Source organism: Myiozetetes cayanensis, unplaced genomic scaffold (genome assembly GCF_022539395.1).
Source record: "Myiozetetes cayanensis isolate MyiCay16 unplaced genomic scaffold, myiCay2020 scf2-11, whole genome shotgun sequence".
Taxonomy (NCBI): Eukaryota; Metazoa; Chordata; class Aves; order Passeriformes; family Tyrannidae; genus Myiozetetes; species Myiozetetes cayanensis.
The window spans coordinates 40,694,708-40,713,950 of NW_026087411.1; the positions used below are offsets into that span (position 1 = coordinate 40,694,708).

The 19,243-nt window shown below is 37.8% G+C and overlaps 1 protein-coding gene across 5 annotated transcripts in view; it reads right to left on the reverse strand.

Moving 5' to 3' along the window:
* DISC1 (DISC1 scaffold protein) overlaps positions 1-19,243 on the reverse strand; it is a 188,727-nt gene that overhangs the window by 7,534 nt on the left and 161,950 nt on the right. For 2 of the 5 annotated variants that reach the window (XM_050315928.1, XM_050315929.1), the window contains exons 11-13: positions 16,258-16,501; positions 10,087-10,131; positions 2,018-2,175 (exon numbers count right to left, since the gene is read on the reverse strand). In XM_050315928.1, the coding sequence (XP_050171885.1) occupies positions 2,018-2,175; positions 10,087-10,131; positions 16,258-16,501 (447 nt within the window). Of the gene's footprint in view, positions 1-2,017; positions 2,176-10,086; positions 10,132-11,760; positions 11,837-14,204; positions 14,680-16,257; positions 16,502-19,243 lie in introns of those variants that run through there. The other 3 variants (XR_007628977.1, XM_050315930.1, XM_050315931.1) reach the window with 3 other exon arrangements.

Below are 19,243 nucleotides of genomic sequence, written 5' to 3' on the forward strand. Positions count from 1 at the left end.
ATCCATATTTTATTGAGGCTAATTGTTTTCTCCTATCTCAGTACTAGGTCCTGAAATATATTCAAGTTACCAATGAGTGAAAGTTTATTTTATAGGCACTGAGCAGTTTTTATTTAAATAACCCCACAACAATCTACAGGTCTATAGAACTATGGTAGCTATTTTTCTCTTTCCTTTTTGAAGGATAGCACAGTGGTTACATGTACCAGATGGTAACATTTTATGCACATTGATCTGGGCTACTTCTGAAATAGCAACTGAATGTTAACGAGGGGTAGCTGAATCGCTAAACTGCTTCTTTGTATGTCCCTATGTATTAAACATGGTTTCTTATTTTGTGACTGATGGTCTTGCTAGGACCAGGATATCACGCAGTGTGCACTTCTGTATTTAGATAACGTGAGCTGAATTTCACTGATAGAGGAAATCAGATCTCTATCAGACAACCGTGGCTTAAAACAAGACTAATCTATAACACTTCTGAAACTTCCAATGATTAATTTCATTTTTTTCAACTAACTCTTGCAGTTTGAACAGCTATGAAGGAATATGCATACTACATAAAAAGTACAAATACTACTATTTTACATACTTGCAGTGTATTGTCTTCTGGAACCAAAAATGCAGTTTTCCAGCTTATTTTACCTTACCTAGTAAACTATACCTACAATCAGACCTGGCTTTTCAGAAGGTTATTAGTTTAAATCCCCTGCAAAGAACCCATAACTCCAACTCTCAATACTGTTCTTCTATTAGGGCCAATAAGAAAAGTTCATTTAAGAGTAAATATACATAAGGGAGGAGGGAATTAGCTGCTGTACACACAACCAAGCATGTACACTGTAAATATAACTAAAAGAATGTCGAATCTTTCTATATATTGTCTGTATATTGAAATGCTTAGAAAAGAAAGATTTGAAGGAGTAACAAATTACTGACTGGATTTCATCCTCTCTGATGCAACTTTGCCCCAGCTCCATTCTCCCCTCCACACGCCCCTTAAAGTTTATCCTTCTGATACCTTTAAATAAGCCAAGTTTTTAACACAGGAATTTTGCAATGACTTGGCAACTGATGCCAAATTACTTAAAACACAATGGTATTTCCACACACTATTCTTTCTCCTTTCTTTAAACTATCCCCACCTCAGCTTAGTAGGAGCTGAATCCTTTCTAGTACCTTCAGGTTTCTGCAAGGGTTCCTTTGCTAATCTCTCCAACCTGAATTTATTAATCTTTCATCATTATTCCCTTGACTGACACCTCCCCTTCACAAAAAACCTTACCAGCTGAGTATTCTCATCTTTCCTGGCCACACTGGTTCTTATTCTCATTATCCTTTCTCAGAAGAACAAAATCTCTTTTATGATACATTTTTCCTATAAAAGTTACAAATTAAATAAAAAAAAAATCTCTGGTCTTAAATTTTGAAATTTAAAAAAATTCCCAATGAATGCCTCATAAAGGTTAAACAATCTTAAAAAATACTGACAGATGAAGCACAGAAAGAGATCAGCGTGCATAAGACAACATCTCATCTGGTTACTTCCACTGCAGTATTAGAGGTAGATTAAATTGTGTAGGATGCCACATGATACATCTGTTGCCCACTTTTTTAAAAATTAAAAAACCCCAAACTATATGTGACAATATACACTATCTGAGTCAACAATGTAGTATTTAATTTAGTTAAATCATGTCAGGAAATGCAGGTGCATAAACACTTGTATCCATGCAGCTTTTGGTGCATCGTGTTTTTACTTATATGAGCATTACAAACAAAAGGATTTTAACAGTAAAATAAAGGCTTTTCATTGCCTATTCTCACTTTATAAAGAACTAATTTCTACTTAAATCAATTAAAGATGGATCAGACCACAGTGAAAATGCACTGTAGGAAACAAAAATGCCCATTTCAGCAAAACAATTAATTCTTCTGTTCTTAATGTATCAAATCCACAATAAGAACTAGCATTCCATGTGAATCTGAAAGGCAAGTATTTCATGTACATACTTACATAGATTGATACATATCTATAGCTATAGCAAAAAGGATATGAATAACTCCTTCATCAACTCTGCAGGTGGAACTTTGCAATTGATCTTCCAGATGCACCAATTTCTCACTTATTGCTTCACATTTTTCTCCCAACTCTGCAGAAAATATGAAGAACTCCTACAGAAAGTTGAAAAAAAAAAATAAAAGCATGTTTGCTGCTGGCTGCACTTTTCTACATCAAATTTGCATCACATAAAGAGAAAATAAAATATTAGTGAGGGGATATGATGCTTTGCCTAACATTACCTAAAAGTAAATTCCCATTAGAGAGACAAAAAGCTGTTACTTTATAATAAATTGGTGATTTATATGAAATGGAATGAGTTTGTGGTCTCAGTCTATTTCCCAGTAGAAACAAGTCATGATCTTACTTTCAGCAGATGATTAAAGGGGATGTGAAGACCGAACTGCTCTCCATCTTCCCCTGTTGACTCACCACAGCAGGGGAGGTCTCATGCTGACCACACCATTTAGGTTTCCAAATTTCAAGTTGTTCATGTAAATATGATTTACACTTTTAGGTCACTTAAATATTTCAAGCAGCATCACTTTTTGTATCCCTTATAAACACAAAATGTACTTACATTTTTGAAGAAAAATCTGGCTAGAATACTTAAGGACTTTGTTCAACTGATCAAAGAAAATGCATTGAAGCCTTGGAGATTACAAAATGAAACCATGCTTTTTTACTGATTTATCATCAAATAAACAAAATTTTCAAAAATAATGGTTCTCTATTTAGAATTTATATGGAGAAATATTTCTTCCATTTTACACCAGTTTCAAAGTCCTTCCCTTAAGTTTTTTTCAGATACGCTGCACAAGAATAATTTCTTTTACATTTTTCAGTTAGTAATACTTTGAGAAACGACCTGAGTAAGCAGCAAATATGAAGAGGGAAAAAAAATTAAATCAATCTGTGCAGCTCTGAGACAAGCCTTTCCTTTCCCTCCCACGGCACCATAGTGCTGCCTACAGTGAATGACAGGGGTTATTTGTAAGGAAAAGATTATGGTGCCAAAATGGAATTCTGCTGGAGCCATGTTGGAAAAAAAAAAAATTGAGTAATTTATCAGCTGGAATCCAGAAAACTCAATTTTCTCTGGACCCAGTCTATGCACTCATCCATATGAGTGCATATATGACCATGGGGCCATATACAATTTACAGAAAGTTTTTCCTCTGCTAAAAAAAAAGAAAATGTACTTGGGGTCCTTTGCAACGATTTGCTGCTGTAAGAGCAACCACCAGTGGTTGTTTAAGAAAAATCAAGTCTTCAGTCAAAGGACTTTCAAATAAATTGTACCGATATTTGTTGGAACGCTGCCCATTGTGAGCTTTGGTGAACACATTTACCAGACCTCAGTTCTGTGCTGTCCTTTCGCTTCGCATCCCACAGTGCACAGGAGGAGTTACACGTGAGAAGAGCTGTGCTTGCTGGGACATCCTCTGTTATGGCACAGAGCTTTGACCCTCCTGCTTCCTTAGGGCCTCTGCCAGACATGGCTATCGAGCACATCGCACAGGTACGCAACCACCTGCAGCTCAAACCCTGGACGGGTGTGCTTGTTAAGAGAGGTGATGCTGCAAACACCGGCAGTTTAGACACAGAGGAGCACAACGCCAGAGTCCCTGTCTTTGTGCACAAGATCTGACATCTCCAGAGACATTACCAAACGTGAGAATCTACAGCAGCACTTCACAGAACTTACAGATGTGAAAATGGCCCACTGTTTTTAAAATGAGAACAGGGGAGGAGAAAGAAAACATTCTCCTTGCAGAAAAGAGGAACGTCCTTATCTCACGATCAGGGACAGAAGATGAGGACAAAGTCTTCCATCCAGCAGCTACATTATTACTCAGTATACCAGCAGGACTCCATGTGCTGTTATGGAGTGGGATAACCCAAGCAATTTCTATCAACAGAAAGCTCTTAGTGAATCATTCTGTGACAGTGCACGCAAGAACAGATGACAGGTGTCTAAAAGACCTTAGGTCTTAGGCTAAAAATGCCAGCAAACTGAAAAAAACTCTGAGTACTCTGAAGCCACATCTAAAACTATGACCATGTATATAGAATGATCCACCTTTGAACACTGATTTTTCTCTAACAGTAGTAAGTAGTATTTTCTCTAACATGTAAGAAAATCAGGTCTTCACATAACCGCCATTTCTAACAGCAGCTTAATTTCTCTTTAACACAGCCAAAATAGCGTAGGGATAAACTACTTCTGCATCTACATAATCCAGCTGCCTTTTTAGCTGAAATGAAAATTCCTCCAATACTTTAGACTAGCATCATCTCAAAGGAACTTAGTTGCACATGTTATGTGAAAAATGCAGAAGAATCATCACATAAATTACGATTTTCCAGAACTTCGAAATCTATATGAAAATGGAAAAAATATACACTGCTCTCAAAAATACACAATAATAATTCTAAGTATTCAAACAAATCCACAGTTTCTGCCCCCAAGACTTTGTTTGAAAAAAGTTTGATAACCCAGAGAAGTAGATAGAAAAGATTTCTCTTAGTGCCTTTTATGCCTGGTAGCATCACTGGTAACATTATTATTTGACATTTGTCTCTGTAGGCAGGGAAACCACAGTCAGTGACATACAACTATTCAGAATAGCTCCCGGTTGGAAAGTGGCACTTTACACTGATCAACAATATCTCTGAGAGGGGAGTGGACTCTGCCTCAAGCTGAACATATTAATAAAATACAACTCATCCAGGCTTGTAGGTTATGTCAGTGCTACAAGCTTCTGTAGGTCTTAAGATTTCTTTGGTTATTTTTGCACTAGCAGCACTTTTAGGAAGCAGCTAGGAGAGATTGCAGGAGTCAGGAAAGAGCTGAGATGCAATATTGCTTTATGGATTTTTCTGTAAACAGGGAATGTAGCTGGTTGGGATTTTTTTTTCCTCTAAATCCTCAAGCAGGTGAAAACAGCACAAATACGGATGTGAATTATTTTTTAAGGTGAAATTCTTCTGCCTTCTCACACAAAGTAGAAATTCTCATGCTTTCCCAGAGATGTGAGAGTCTGATGCAAAAACCAGTAAGAACAGACAATGCTCTAGATGATGCACAGCTGGAACATCAGCATATTGCCTTAAGAGTAGAGGGAATGGCTTCTGGTTTAGTCTTCTGAATTTCATTTTACTCTTTTCAAGTCGTTTTACTCACCTATGAGCAACAGCTCCTCAACGGCATTACTCAAGGAGAATGTTTGATCAGCTTTTCCAGTGCAAATACCTTCTGTGCTCTTGAATCTACTTCAATTTTATACAGAAGAATCAGTACTGTAGTAGCTAGATTAATCTAATTCTATTATGGATTAGAGTCTATATTAGAATCTTAGGTCGTTGTGCTGAAAAGCAGGATTCACAGACAGATCCTTAAAATTCATTCTTCCTACAGAGGAACTTCTGTAAAAAGGCGTTGCCTTACTTCCAAGTAGCAATTCCAATAAGATACAAGCCTTAGGAGACCTGCAGAGTCAATGCCAGATTTATTTCACCTGCACTAAATTTCCTCTCCTATAACAGTTAAAATAATTCAAAATAACACAAATAACAACTACAAAAAGTTGCCCTTGCAGACAGATACTTCTCATTATGACACAAGGTTTAGAACAGTGACCTACTGTTGGCAGAAGTGCTGCATGTTTACCCTCGACCCTTGCAGAAGTTAATGGCAATTGTCAGCACTTGAAACTCCAGAACATCAGGCCAGGGCATCTCTTAAATAATTTCTAGAAACAAAACACAACCATCCATGTGTTTGTCCTGCTTGAGCAGATGCTTCAGTCACATGCAGGCTAAGTGCACATGCCCCCAGATAAGGAGCTACACAGCCATGAGGTGTCCAAAGTGCAGGTGGAGGAAGCATTCGTTCGTGCTCTGCATCCCAGATTTCCTGCCCCATATGCATTGTTCTGGGCAGAACAATTGTAGATGTGGAAGGCAGTGTGGCCACTGAGAAGAGGTCTAATCCCTGAGTTTGAAAATAATGCATGTTACTTATGACCAACACCATCACGGCAAGGTTGACCAGGAAGCAACCAGGGACCACTAAAGCCCACTCTGTGACTTGCAGTGTGACCAAGCCTACTTTGACTGTCCTCAGCTGGTGTCTGTATACATGGTTCTTAGCAGCTGACAAGGGATTTGGTGGTTCTGGTGGCAGGGTACTGGCTCCAGGGCTAAACTGCCCTTGCCATGAGCAAGTGTTCCTCCTGCAAACTTCTCTTGCTACAAACCAAGATGGTTACATTTCCTTTTACCCTTAAAAAGCATACACCGATAACTACTAGTTGTCCTATTTATCATTATGATTTATGTGGTTGAAGATTTTGCCTTTCAACCAGACTAGGATTTCTAAACCTTTTATTTCTATTCCTTTCCTTCTTTTCTTTACTGTGTTCCTGTCTCCTACAGAGTGAGGTGTCCAAACCAGTGCGATAGTCCTCTGGAGGCTTTGGCATTCTCAGCTAAGCACAGTAATTATTTCTGTCTTACAACTGACATTCCCATTAATGAGGCTGCAAGTGACATTTGCCCTTTCTTCCAGCTCAAAGAAGGTAATGAACCCCACTATATTTGTAGTCCACTATAACCCTAGATTCTTCTCCTGCAGTATTGTCATCTTAGTAGCTATTTACCATCGGTATACATAAATCAGACTCTTTTTCTCCGTCATGTGTAATTTGCACCTGTCTTTTAACATATCTCTTTTTATTGATTTCAGGCTATTCTTTCAATCTATCAGGAGCATTTGGAATTCTAATCCTAATTGAAATTATGTTGACTGGCACATAAACTCCTGGCCTACCTGCTTTCTAAAGGCAAATACCACATCTGCCTTTTACCGATCCCCTGGGACTTCAAGCTTCCTCTAGGAGTTTTCAAAGAAGCTTGTTAATGGTTTGGAGATTGTTTTTCTTGGCTCCTATGCACTCCGAAAAAATTTCATCAGTCTAGCCTGACTTGAGTACATCTCATTTGCCTTAGGATCCTTTACTGTGTTTGTCTCTTGCTATCTGGTAGTAAATACCAAGAGCACTACATATTTGGACATAGCTTATCATTTTTAGAAAGACCAAAAGTAATAAAAAAATAAAGAATAAAAATATAATTCTGATCTTATTTCTTTTCTCATTCACCTTTCTTATTAGAAGACACACATGCTTCCTTTCACCTATCTCTTACACACAACCTAAACTCCTTGACATTTCACATCTTCTGTTTACAGTAACTTAGTGTGCTTAGTGGTCTTGCTGCCTTCACTCTTACATGCTAAGTATTCTTTTAGAGTCATTCTTAGGAACGTTTTTGTCCTTCCTTTTCAACTCTCATTTGAGCTATTGAAAAGCTGCTGACATAGATACGTAGTCTGTGACTCTGCTTGCTCTTTTTTACACCAAAATAAGATGGTGCTGTACTGTAAACGGGATGTCTTCAGGACAGTACCGAAGAAAATCTGCTGGTTCCTCCTCATACAGAGCTTGTCCCATGTCCATGTAAACTAACTTGTTGCTTCTTCCCTGATTTTGTTTAGGTGAGTTTTTCTTTCATGGAGGTAGCTATCCACCTTTTCTTAGAAAAGGGATCAAGGTTGTTTCCCAGTTACTCTTGCTCTTGCTTGTCACCTTCCACTTACAGACCGCTAGCTCGTTCCATCAGCCTGTTTATGTATATTTGGGAGACTTCAGCACTACAACACACTCCCTACTATCTCATATGCAACAATTCAGGCATAAAGCTCTCCAGACAGCTGTTTTGCAACTGTGGCCTACCTCCTTCCCACAATCACACACTTTTCCCACATTTCCTTTGCTTGCACTGATCCCCTTCCCTCTGCCACAGGGATACAACACATGGCAGTATGAAATGACTCATCAGAATTACAGTGCAATGTTGGCAATTGTTCCCTTCATTTATCTTCCATTACAGCTATGGAGAATTGTCCTTGGAAAAGCATCTATGCAGGAATAGAGTTTTTCACTGCCTTCCAGCACCCTGCTGTAGGCTGACAGCAGTCTTCCCATTCTCATCCCTAGTAGACTGAAGATCTTCCCCAACTGCAGATTTCCTAAAACAAGAGCACACTACTGCACTGGCTTATTTAATTAAACTGGGACAATTCCAGTTCCTGCTGTGGGAGGATAAGGCTATTTACTGACTTACCAATAAAAATTCACAGTGGGTCAGGACTTCGAAAAGGAAACAAAAGCACCAAACTGTTTTCCAATATCAACACCCTGCTGTGCAAGGAGTCAGCACAGTTGGGGATCATTTAGAGGTGGTTCCTAGTATTCCCTCCCATCTCTGCTCCTGAGTCACTAGGATGAAGCAATCTGGAATGACTAACTGGGTGCTCTCCTGCAGACAGTGGGGAGACTCACAAGAAAGGATTAGGGGACCAGAGCATAAAAGGAACATTTAGGCAAAGCCTTGACATGGTACAGGATGCTGACAGTTTCACAAAGCTTTTATAAATCTGTCTACGAGTCAACACCAATCCATCTCTGGCAGTGTGGTAGAGGCTTTCTAGCATATTTCCATTTTCTTTATTTGTATCATTGCTTTCTATTATCTTTATACACTATTTTCCCCCCTCAAAACTTCGAAAGAGCAAAGTTGCTCCACTTCTGAGGACTCTAAGATATTAAGCTCTTGGAGAATACTTTTACAGTGGCAGCCCTGTGAGCTCTGGTGCCCTCAGTATTTTGCCCTGATGGAAGTAAGGCTTTTTCCTACCTTTATCCCGTGGGACCGCCTCCCCTATTTCATGTCATCTGTGAACACAAGCACCTGAACAGTTTTGCTTTAATTCATAGCCAAGTTCATTGATCAGAAAGGCCATTTGCATTTTCTGCAAAGTTCACCTTCCTTCGCAAGGCTTCCCTGTTTTTATTTATGCTGAACTCACACCCAGCCAAGCAGTCTGTCCTAGGCGTGCTCTCATGTCACATTCTCCCCAAACACAAGGTCAACAATCTGAATTTGGTCTTGCAATATACTTGTATCTTTCCTACAGAATTCCAGCCAAACCAGTCTTTGGACTCACTGGTGGGAATCTAAAGAAATGCCTCATCTGAATAGTTATCCTAAACTGCAGTATTGGCTGAGTACTTGTCACTTGTACTTGACAGGTGCATGTATGCTATTTTGGAAGGTGAACTGGGGGTTACTTGTTCATGTAATTTATTTGCTGGCTGGACACAGTGCTTGGATATTAAATTTCCTTTTTAAGCAAGTTGCAACCCAAGGTATACTGATGTAAAAATGGGCCAAACTAAAACAGTACAGCTATTAGAAACAGTATAACTCTTCCTACACATATATTACCTAAACTCTTAGTTTGTAAGTAGGTGGATTTTGGTATGTAAGCAGATTTTTCTCACAAGGAAATGCATCTAATGTTACTTAATTATCCCAGCCTTCTTAAATACATGGACTAGGATGTGACATATATTTGTTTATGAAAATAATGCAAAATTACAAACATCCAGTATTTTTATTTAGATGAAATTCCTATTACCCTGTATTCTGCCACAGTCTGCATGCTTTTATACTTCAAAAGTAAATTGAAAGGTATTTTTAATGGTACACAAGAAAACAGGCTAAGCATCATGATTTTGTTCCATTCCTAAGCATCAAGACAGTGCTACAGTAAGGCTGGTTAAATATTATTGATCCTACCTTTCCCAAACACATTCTGTTTGTTGGTATGTGATAAAAATATTAGCACAGGATTTAACTAAAAACTCCCTGAAATACTCATAAACTTTGCCCAGCAACTTTGGTATTATTTTCAATGGGAAAAAAAAAAAAAAAAAAAAAGAAAAAAGGAATGGGCCCACTCTCATTGTGATTGTGTTGCTTTCCTAAGTGCTCACACGCTCTCTAGCAATTTTAACCCCAAGGTAACTCTACAAAAACTAGTGTCATTAATTCTAATTGAGACAAAGAAAAGTCTGTACAATCCCACCACTTTATATTGCCTAGGAAACACTTACCTCAGATAAATGACCCTCTGTTCCAAATGAAATGTCTTCCATAACCTGTTAGAGACAAATTATTAAGTATATAGTAGATACATGCTATATAAACAGTACAATTTCAATATAACTTATAAAAACCATATAGCACAATAAAATTTATATAAGCTGAACAACTGGATCAATTTGCTCCACATGCATGAAAGATTTAAACTGCATTTGTAATGGAGCAGTGGCAGCCACCCAATCTTTAAAACTGCATTTGAATACATTTTATTACAGCCTGTCTTTGGCTTCTCAGTTAAAATGCACAAGGAATACTGCCTCTAAAACAGAAGGACTAACTATAGACTGAAACAAACTTTTCTGTGAAGCTTTTGAAGATCTGTATACCATTCAAGAGTCTACAGAAGTATTTTTGGCATAAACCCTGTACATGATTTTGCTCAGGAGAAATGAGAGACCCCACTGATGTTTTCTATTGGTAACATGTGCTAACTATAGTCAGTTCCTCTTTTATTTCATCTGTGAAGTCTGTAAGAAATTAGCCATTGATTGGTCGAGGAACGAAGAAATTTGATGTTAACATTACTGGAAAATCATTAATACTTATCACATATTACAGTATTGATAATCTTTATATAAACTGAGATAAGCATGTTGCTTTGGTAGGGCGGTACTTGGTATCAGAGGTAGGTACACAAACACATTAAAAAGTGCAAAATCATTAATCTACCATAAACTCATCATTGTTACTGGATACTATTTTCAGTAATCAATCTGAAAAAAAGGTTGCTCAGATTTCTTTTACCTGTAATATAAATTTTCTGATTATATTTTTCCTGCAAAATACACGTAAGCTTTAGGCCTACTGCAATGCTACAACCCCCTAGCTCAAGAGAATTTCACTACATCACAGTATCAGATGCAACTGAGGGGCATCGTGCTGCACAACTATGCATGTGAATGTACAGTGATGATCTGACCACTGTGTACAAGCCAGTTGCCTGCTGTTACTGAAATCCTTTCCAGCTTGGATCAATACAAAAAACACAAAAATGCTGAATTTCAGTAGTGCTTAATATTGACATTTAAAACTAAGATTAAATTTTAAGTTTCCAAACTGTTTTCGAAGCTTCACAAATACAGAATTTAATTAAAACTCAAATGAATGCACAGTTTGTTTAGTTTTTGAAAGGCTTTGTCCTTTACATATTGCACATTTACCTCCTGGACCACAAGCTATCTCAATGCACAGCAATGAATTACAGCCTGCTCACAAAAGCTTTCTTGGTGCTTGCTATCACTAAATTCTGAAAAATGTTGTATTATGTCCCGTGATAGCTTCTTTTTAATGAGAAACACCACAGTAAATATTACTATTTTTTCACAGTTGTTCATTGGTAGCACTTAGAACACTCAGTACATTTTAAAAAGTAATTACATGAAGGCTTTACAATCATAGAAAATCTTCCCAACACCAGCATGATCTTGAAAAGACCCCAAAGCATCATCCCAGATCTTAAAAATTAAGCATGCAGAGATGAAGAAAAGATAGCAGCCCTTACCCTTATCCCTGGTCTCTACTCTTTTATGATGAAAAAGGGAGAAGTGATCTACAAAGAATTCTCTGGGGAAACTACCAAAAATGCTGACTTACAAAAGGTAAAACTACTGAATTTCGGATTTTACCTTGTAACTTTAATCACCTCAATTTTCTTGAAATCTAGTAGGTGTTTCTTTCCTTCATAGTGATTAAGAGGGAGCACTGCACAGCATGCCAGAGAGCAGAAGAAGAAGAAAAAAGGATAGGTCAGGAACTCAAGCCTGCAGGTGCACACATACCCATGTTCATCAAGTTACTTGCTGTTAGGAAGGTCCCAGCACACACACATCTCTCAGTTTATTAGTTATCATTGGAGTTTCTGCTGTTATAAAAAGCTTTTGCTTACATGTACGTTATCAACAAGCAAAAAATAAAGCAAGTTATCATAAGGAGAGAAACAAGCAGGTATTGTCTGAAGAAAAATGAAATGCTACTGTATATTTTAGAAATCATAGAGATATGTATCTACCTATGTAGTAATGATCATAGCAGTTTCCACCTCACTCACATATCACCCAGGCAAAATAATTTGCAGTCAGTTTAGAAGTATGGAACATTTCTGGGATGAAAACTAGAACCTATCTTTAATTCCTCAGAGACTTGGGAAAAAAGTCAAGCCCAAATAGTCACAAAAAGACAAACTACAGCTGCAATGATAGGGTACCTAATTTCATCAATAGAGCTACCAGCTGGAAAGTATATTCTTATATGAAAATTCAATAATCTATATCAAATAAATTAGACAAGCTGACTTTCACATGACTGAGGGTAGTAATATTGTCTATAACTTTGCTTCAGAATTTTTTTAATACTATAGTCTAATGAGTTGTCTGTAACTGATGAGAAATACATCTTATTTTTAAGTAACTCAGGGTGTTTCACAGGATGATTTTTGCTGACCCCACTTTATTCAGTTCTGACCAAGACATTAGTAATGATGCTTCAACAAGCTGAGCTGTAAAAGCACGGGATTGTCTTCCCTGGTTAACAGTCAGTGTTATAAAGGAACCCTAATTTACGGAATTATTTTGGGATGTCAGTCTACCACATAAAAACTGGAGAAAAAAAATCAGCAGTCTTAGAAAACACAGTTATGAAAACTATAAAATAACTGTTGACAGTTAATAAACCTGTGCTCATATGACAGTAGAATATGTAACTCTCAAAGAATTTATACGTTACATATTTTTAAACCAGAACATGTAATATTTTATGATCTAGTGGGGATATTTAATTAAAAATGATACATGGCCCTTCTGCAAAGCAGTGTCTGAGGATCTAAGTACAGGGCTCTTTCGATTCATCTATTTTGCTTTTCTTATAATTGTTATGTCTCTTACTTGGTTTTTTGCTTTCTAATGAAACATATACAGTAAGATAGAGTTTTATGCAAGAACACTGTTTATAGTACACATCAACAAAACCAATATCCACCCAACACTAACGTTTAGCTAGATATGACACAATATATAACTGGAGAGCTTCATTTATAGCATTTCACTGCAAAGCAAATCAATCACCTGGGAATGAAATGTGCCCTCCAACGCATATTTGTACGTATGCTATCACTATAGCCTTTCCTATGGTGTTTTGAAGTAGGAAATTCAGTACCCTCTAAATACAAAGAACATCACTTTTTCCTTCTACTTCAGTGACCAACGGTGCTCTCTAGAAATTCCCCAATGGGGAACAGAGGTTGTGACACAGCTGAAGAGATTAGTCATTTCTCCTAGTTTTGGCCAGGACAGGGTTAATTTTTTACAGTAGCCAGGAAGAGAGCATGGCCAGACCCTAATTACTGGTCATCCAATACCATCTCAGGGCTGGAGTAAGGGACTCGCTCTCTTGTTTTCTGGGGGAGGGGAAGATAGGTGTGGTGGGGAAGAGCGAGTTGGTATTTTGTTGTTTTTAACGTATAGATTATCAATAATAAAAGGTATAAGACAAAGAAACAATGTTGCTGTTACTGTTCCTTATCTCAACTGGTAATTTTCACCTTTTTGGACCTCCAATTCTCAACCTCAGCCCCAGAACAGGAAGGGTGAAGGGGTTAGGGGGGAAGGAGCTAGTGAGCACCTTCCAGTTTGGGGGAGTCTCATTTGGGGAGGGGCACTAAACTGGGGAGTGCCATTCCTAAACCATGACATTATTCTAGAAACATGGCAACCAAAGCAAGCTACTCCTCTCACAGAGACACCAGAGGCTTGTTAACTAATATCAAACCAAGTATTTTGACAAATTCATGCTTCTCTCTTAGATATTCTCACTTGCTTATAAATGGCTATAAAAAGGTTCCCTACTAATGGACAACGGTAAGGTTTTCCATAGAAGTCCTATGTAATGGCTAAATTTAGAGAATAAGCACCACACCACTGTTTTTGGTGAGGTCTTTTTGCCACAAATACTAAATTAATTTTTAAATAAAATAATACACTACTACATAATGGAGCACTTGGTTGAAAAACAAACCACTTCTGAAACATTTAAGTCCATTTACAAATCAAGTTAGCATGATTTGTGTCAGAGTTTTTTGTTTGCTTTTATATTCTGCCTTGTGATGAACTAATAAGAGATGTTAGGGATGTTATTCTGCTATAGCTCTTCTCTAAATGTTTAGATGCTGCCTGTCAATCCTACTGACATCCTATCAGTTTTATAACCTAAAGCATTCTTTTCTGGGTAAAACTTCAACGCCCCACAACAAAGAAAAAAATCTCAGCTTCTAAAAGTATAACAGCAGGCAGCCCAGACCTAATTCCAGAGCCAGAATACAGTCAATATGTTGGAGGGGTTTATGGTTGCAATGGGTTGCAGTCATCACTGATGCATAACTTTGCCTCAATGGTCAAAGCTGCAGGCAGCACCAAACCAGTAGAAAGCTGATTGAGTAAGTCATGATAAAACAGAGCTCTGTTGCTCAACTCCATCTGAAAGTTGGATAACACATGACCAGTCTCATACCAGCAAAACTGCTGCATTTTTTTCTTTCATCAGTCATAGGAGTGCTGTGGAAACAGATGGAGGAGTACATCCACAAAGCCTTCCCTGAAGGACATTTTCCTGTTTACACATCAGCTTCTGAATGATTTTGGCACATTCTCAAAATGGAGTTTATTCAGGATGCCGGGATAGGCCAGATCCCAGGCAAAGACATTTATACCACAAAGTTTAAGAAGCTAGATGAAGAACTGAAGTTAGTCAGTAGTCTTCCTAAGTTCCCTCCATGGTTGATAGAGGCAGGGAGATAAAAATGGAAAAGCAAGTTCAAAAGGAGGAGTTTAATGGAAACATACACTTTCCTCTTCCATTTGAGATATGGGCAACCTATGCCTTGACTCCTGCACATCTCTCCAGAACCAGAGGTGGCCTAACTTCAGCCACCCAGATGTCTTTCTAGGACAGCAAGGTTGATTTCCAGGGAAAGGATCTGGACTTGTAGGGGTGAAATAGGTGGTAATCTACAGTACAGATCTCAAGAGTGCTACAGAAACAGTCACAAAACCCCAAACCCTCCAGACCTTTTAAGGTGCACTTTTGAAAAGGGAGCGCAATATTCCATAACCAACAGAACTCCTCATATTATGTCAGCAGACTCATCAGAAATATGATAGGGGAGGGGTACGGGTGGAATCAAAGCCACAGCTGACCATTTCTAATAAAAACACTGTCTATGTGGAGTCAGTCAGTAAACCATTTTCATTGGGAAAAGACTGAAAGAACTACTGAAGTCCAATATAAAACCAGAATTTTACTAACAAGAGGAGATTTTACAGTAGGGTAAGCATCTGCTTTCTACTAAGTCTCAGCCAGTATGAACACAAAATTAGGCATCAGATTTCAAAGCAACGCATAGTTCAATGGCTCTTAACATCAAATGCAATTAGGCACACTTTAGATTTTTGTCAACTAAATTCCGTGGTAATAAAACTAACAGCTCCTGTTGGAGGGTCTTTTTGTCACAGTGGTGCTGTTGGGTTGATGAAGCTTTTTTAACAGCTTGTTTACCTTGGCAGTAAGTTAAAAGACTATTAGGCAGTTGTACATTTTTCAGGCAGGGATGGCATTCCAGATCAGAACATGAAAACTTAAAAGAAATTTGTCAAACCTTTTAAGTTTATGATTTTTTTCTCCTTTTAGTATTTGTTGGATCCTGTAAGCCTATTAGCATCTGAGCTTGGAAGCCTTTGACCATTTCACTAAGGGAGGAAAAAATTTACTCTCTCCTCCAGATCCAAGCTAAGAAGTCAGCAGAACCAACTCCGAGTGAAACTTGTCAGTGATACGAGGAATACTGGATAATTTCAGTTAAATACTTAAGAGTTTTTCCTTTATATCCTGATGTACATTCTATATTTATTGCCTGAATAATTTCCACAGTTTAAAAAGACTGATGGTAAAAGGAAAATTGGTTGAAGGGCTTCTGAGAAGCTAATAAGCTATTTTATTTATGTCCCAGATAGGAGGCCAGATGTTAAGTTCATACTTAACCTGCCCTGCTGACCCGTCACCAAAATTCAACTCTTCCTCTCAAAAGGAAAACCAGTAGTATCACTTGAAATGCAGTGGTAAACGATTTCAGATACCTTTTTCAGCTCACTCTGTCTGTGGCAGGAAACAGTACCCCACTCAGCGCCCTTTAGAAAGTGACCTTCCTTTCTTTTTTCAGAGTCAGGTGGGCCATCAGCAGTCATCTCCATCTCCTGCATTTGGTTCTCTTCTTCCTCAAAAACACAGCAACTGGTTTCTTTCAGCTGAAACCCTTGGATCAACAGCTGACATGCCTCCAAGTCAGCTTCCCACACTCTTTGGAGCAGCTGGCTCCCGCAGCTGAAATGAAAGCCAAAAGAAAATAAAACTGCAGTTCAGGGAAAATAGTTGCTATTTCAAGTAACATTTGGGCTAACTGCTTATTATTAGACAGAAAAATAAAAACAAAAACAAACAAACAAAAAAAACCCCAACAGCGCCTCAAATACCCCCACACGGATAACGAATGCTATATCAAACTGAAAAGCAGTAAAATTATTGCCTTATTACAAAGCCAATGACATAAAACCACCTTTGTGCTAAGATGTTGTTTCCAGCTGTATGGCATACACTGGTTACATATGACTTTCTCCTGTTTGGACACAGGTCCAGGGGTCTCGTGATCATAACCTGAGCTTCCTTCATGCTACCAGATATACTTTCAATCCATTATCACCTCTCAGACATGTCAGTGTACATTACAAATACTGCTCCAAGAGTTATATTCACCTGAAGTAAATGGGAATTCTACGCATAGATAGTTTTTCAGAACAAGACACTGAATACTAACATCACACTGTTTGTAAGTGATGTGGTCACATCTCCATTTAGTACCTGTTGTCTCTAAGGAAGCAAAAGATTAGGTTGCCTACTAAAATATAGCAGATCAGTGGCAGAGCCTGGGATGGGACTCAGAAGCAATAATTCCCATGGCAATACACACTGCCAGACAGATACAAATGCTAATATCTAATAACATTTCCAATAATATTTTTTTCACAGTTCTTTTTCAAATTATATCATTTACTACATATATATAATTGTGAGCAATTTTAAGTCACTAAAAGAGGAAAAATAACCATTTGATTTTAACTTTTCAGACTAAATTAAATACCAGCTTATCTTCTATCTGAAGGAAGCATAAAGGAGCTGCACTGTTCACAAAAAATTCAATAATCTAACAAAGGTACGTTTTGAACTCCACAAATTCTACATGATGCCAAGATGTAAAAATCACACAGCAATATACAGAGAATGAGAGCAAAATTAGGAGTCAGAAGCTGAGCTACTTGATCTGTGCTTAGAGTCAGCATATATGTTTATTGAAAGCATAATGCAGCATGGGGTCCACAAATTATCTCCCCCAAGGAGTTCAGAATATCACTAATCAGAATGGGAAAAATTCTTCACTGGATTACATGTCTGTGTTCCATTCAGGTAGCATTTCACTTAGCAGGACAGAAAAATAAAATAACCCCCACTGTTTCTTTACTTGTCAGTCACAACATCATGGTTACACAATCAAAATATTTCCCCGCAGACATACATAAGCCCATTTACTTGCTTTTTGAAAATGCCTGTTTGCATCTTTATATGGCTTATTATTAAAGGTTAAAAAATTACTCTAGAGACCTAAATCACAATTTCCAGTGGATAGTTTGTTTTGGCTATTTAATTTAATGAAGAGCACTATTGACAAAATTAGGGCAGAGATGTGATGTATGCCATATTCAGAGTGGAGAAGATGAACAGCATAATGGTGCCTAGGCTGCTCTTATTCAGCCATCACTCAGCTCACTGCTCAGTGTGGTTTTGACTGTATCTAAGTTTTACATACATTTTAGTAACCAGTAATTACTGAACACAAGGCTAACAGACTGCTTTTATTTGAAGACCCTCTTTGTTTTATCATGGTATCTGTAAAACTGTGATTTATCTCGAGCTAAGATGCTAAGATGTTATGCTGAACTTTTCAACTGAAATCAGTGAATGCACATACACTTGGATACTCCAAACATATCTAAGCCAACCTATCCAAGCTCCATCTTTTAGTCTGTATTTTGGAATTCAGTGCCTTGAAGCATTTTTCAAACACACTTTTTGAATGAAAATTACCTGAAAGCTGCAAATAGCTGACACAGACACACATACCAAATGATTATTAAAATTTGTGCTGACCCCAGCACAAAAACCTTTAGCTTTTACATCAGGTGTAAAATTAAACTCAATTGAATTCCAAAGTTTGGTTTATTCATGTTCAATCCATGCTAAAAGCACATTTGCAGTCTCCATGAAGCCTCCATTGTGGCTGTACTGAACACAGTGAGATTTTTCAGGTATGCAACTTTTCAAAATGATGGATCAAGTTTGGATCAGATTTTATATTATTCCTTTACTTACAAATATTTTATGATATATCAGCCTCTAGGTTTTATGCACCTGTTTCTTGGGACAACCTTTAAGTTTCAAACAAGCAACAAGAGCTAGGATATAGATGAAGACATTCAAAGGAACACAGTGAACATGGCATGTTATTTACAATGCAACAGTTTAATTAGTTACACAAGTAACTGATTATTCTAATTGGTGTCAAGAATACTTAGGTATCACAGCAGTATCACATTTTAAGGATTTGGAGGAGGTCAATGAAACATGTCATTAGATATACAAGATCTCCATCCCTCCATAAAGGACTCACATAAGACAGACAAGAGATGCCAGTAGAATAACACAATGGGCAAGTGATTGACACCAATGTGGTTTAACAGCTGCAGAAAAAATGTCAGTCTTTTGATACTAAAAAAAAAAAAAGTAAAAGATTGTGAGCAGTCCTGATATTGGAGGCTACGAATTAGACTTGATGGGACAGAACAGAGGGAGTCAATGGAGAAAAACAAAGTGAAATGAACAAAAGACAGAAGTGCTGACTTTGAATGAATGAGAGCAGGGCAAGGGGCAAGACTGCTTTTGTCAAGTCATGGCCAGGGAAATGGATGTCAAAGTAAGTGAGATGCAAGACTCAACATGAGTAATTTTTTAGCT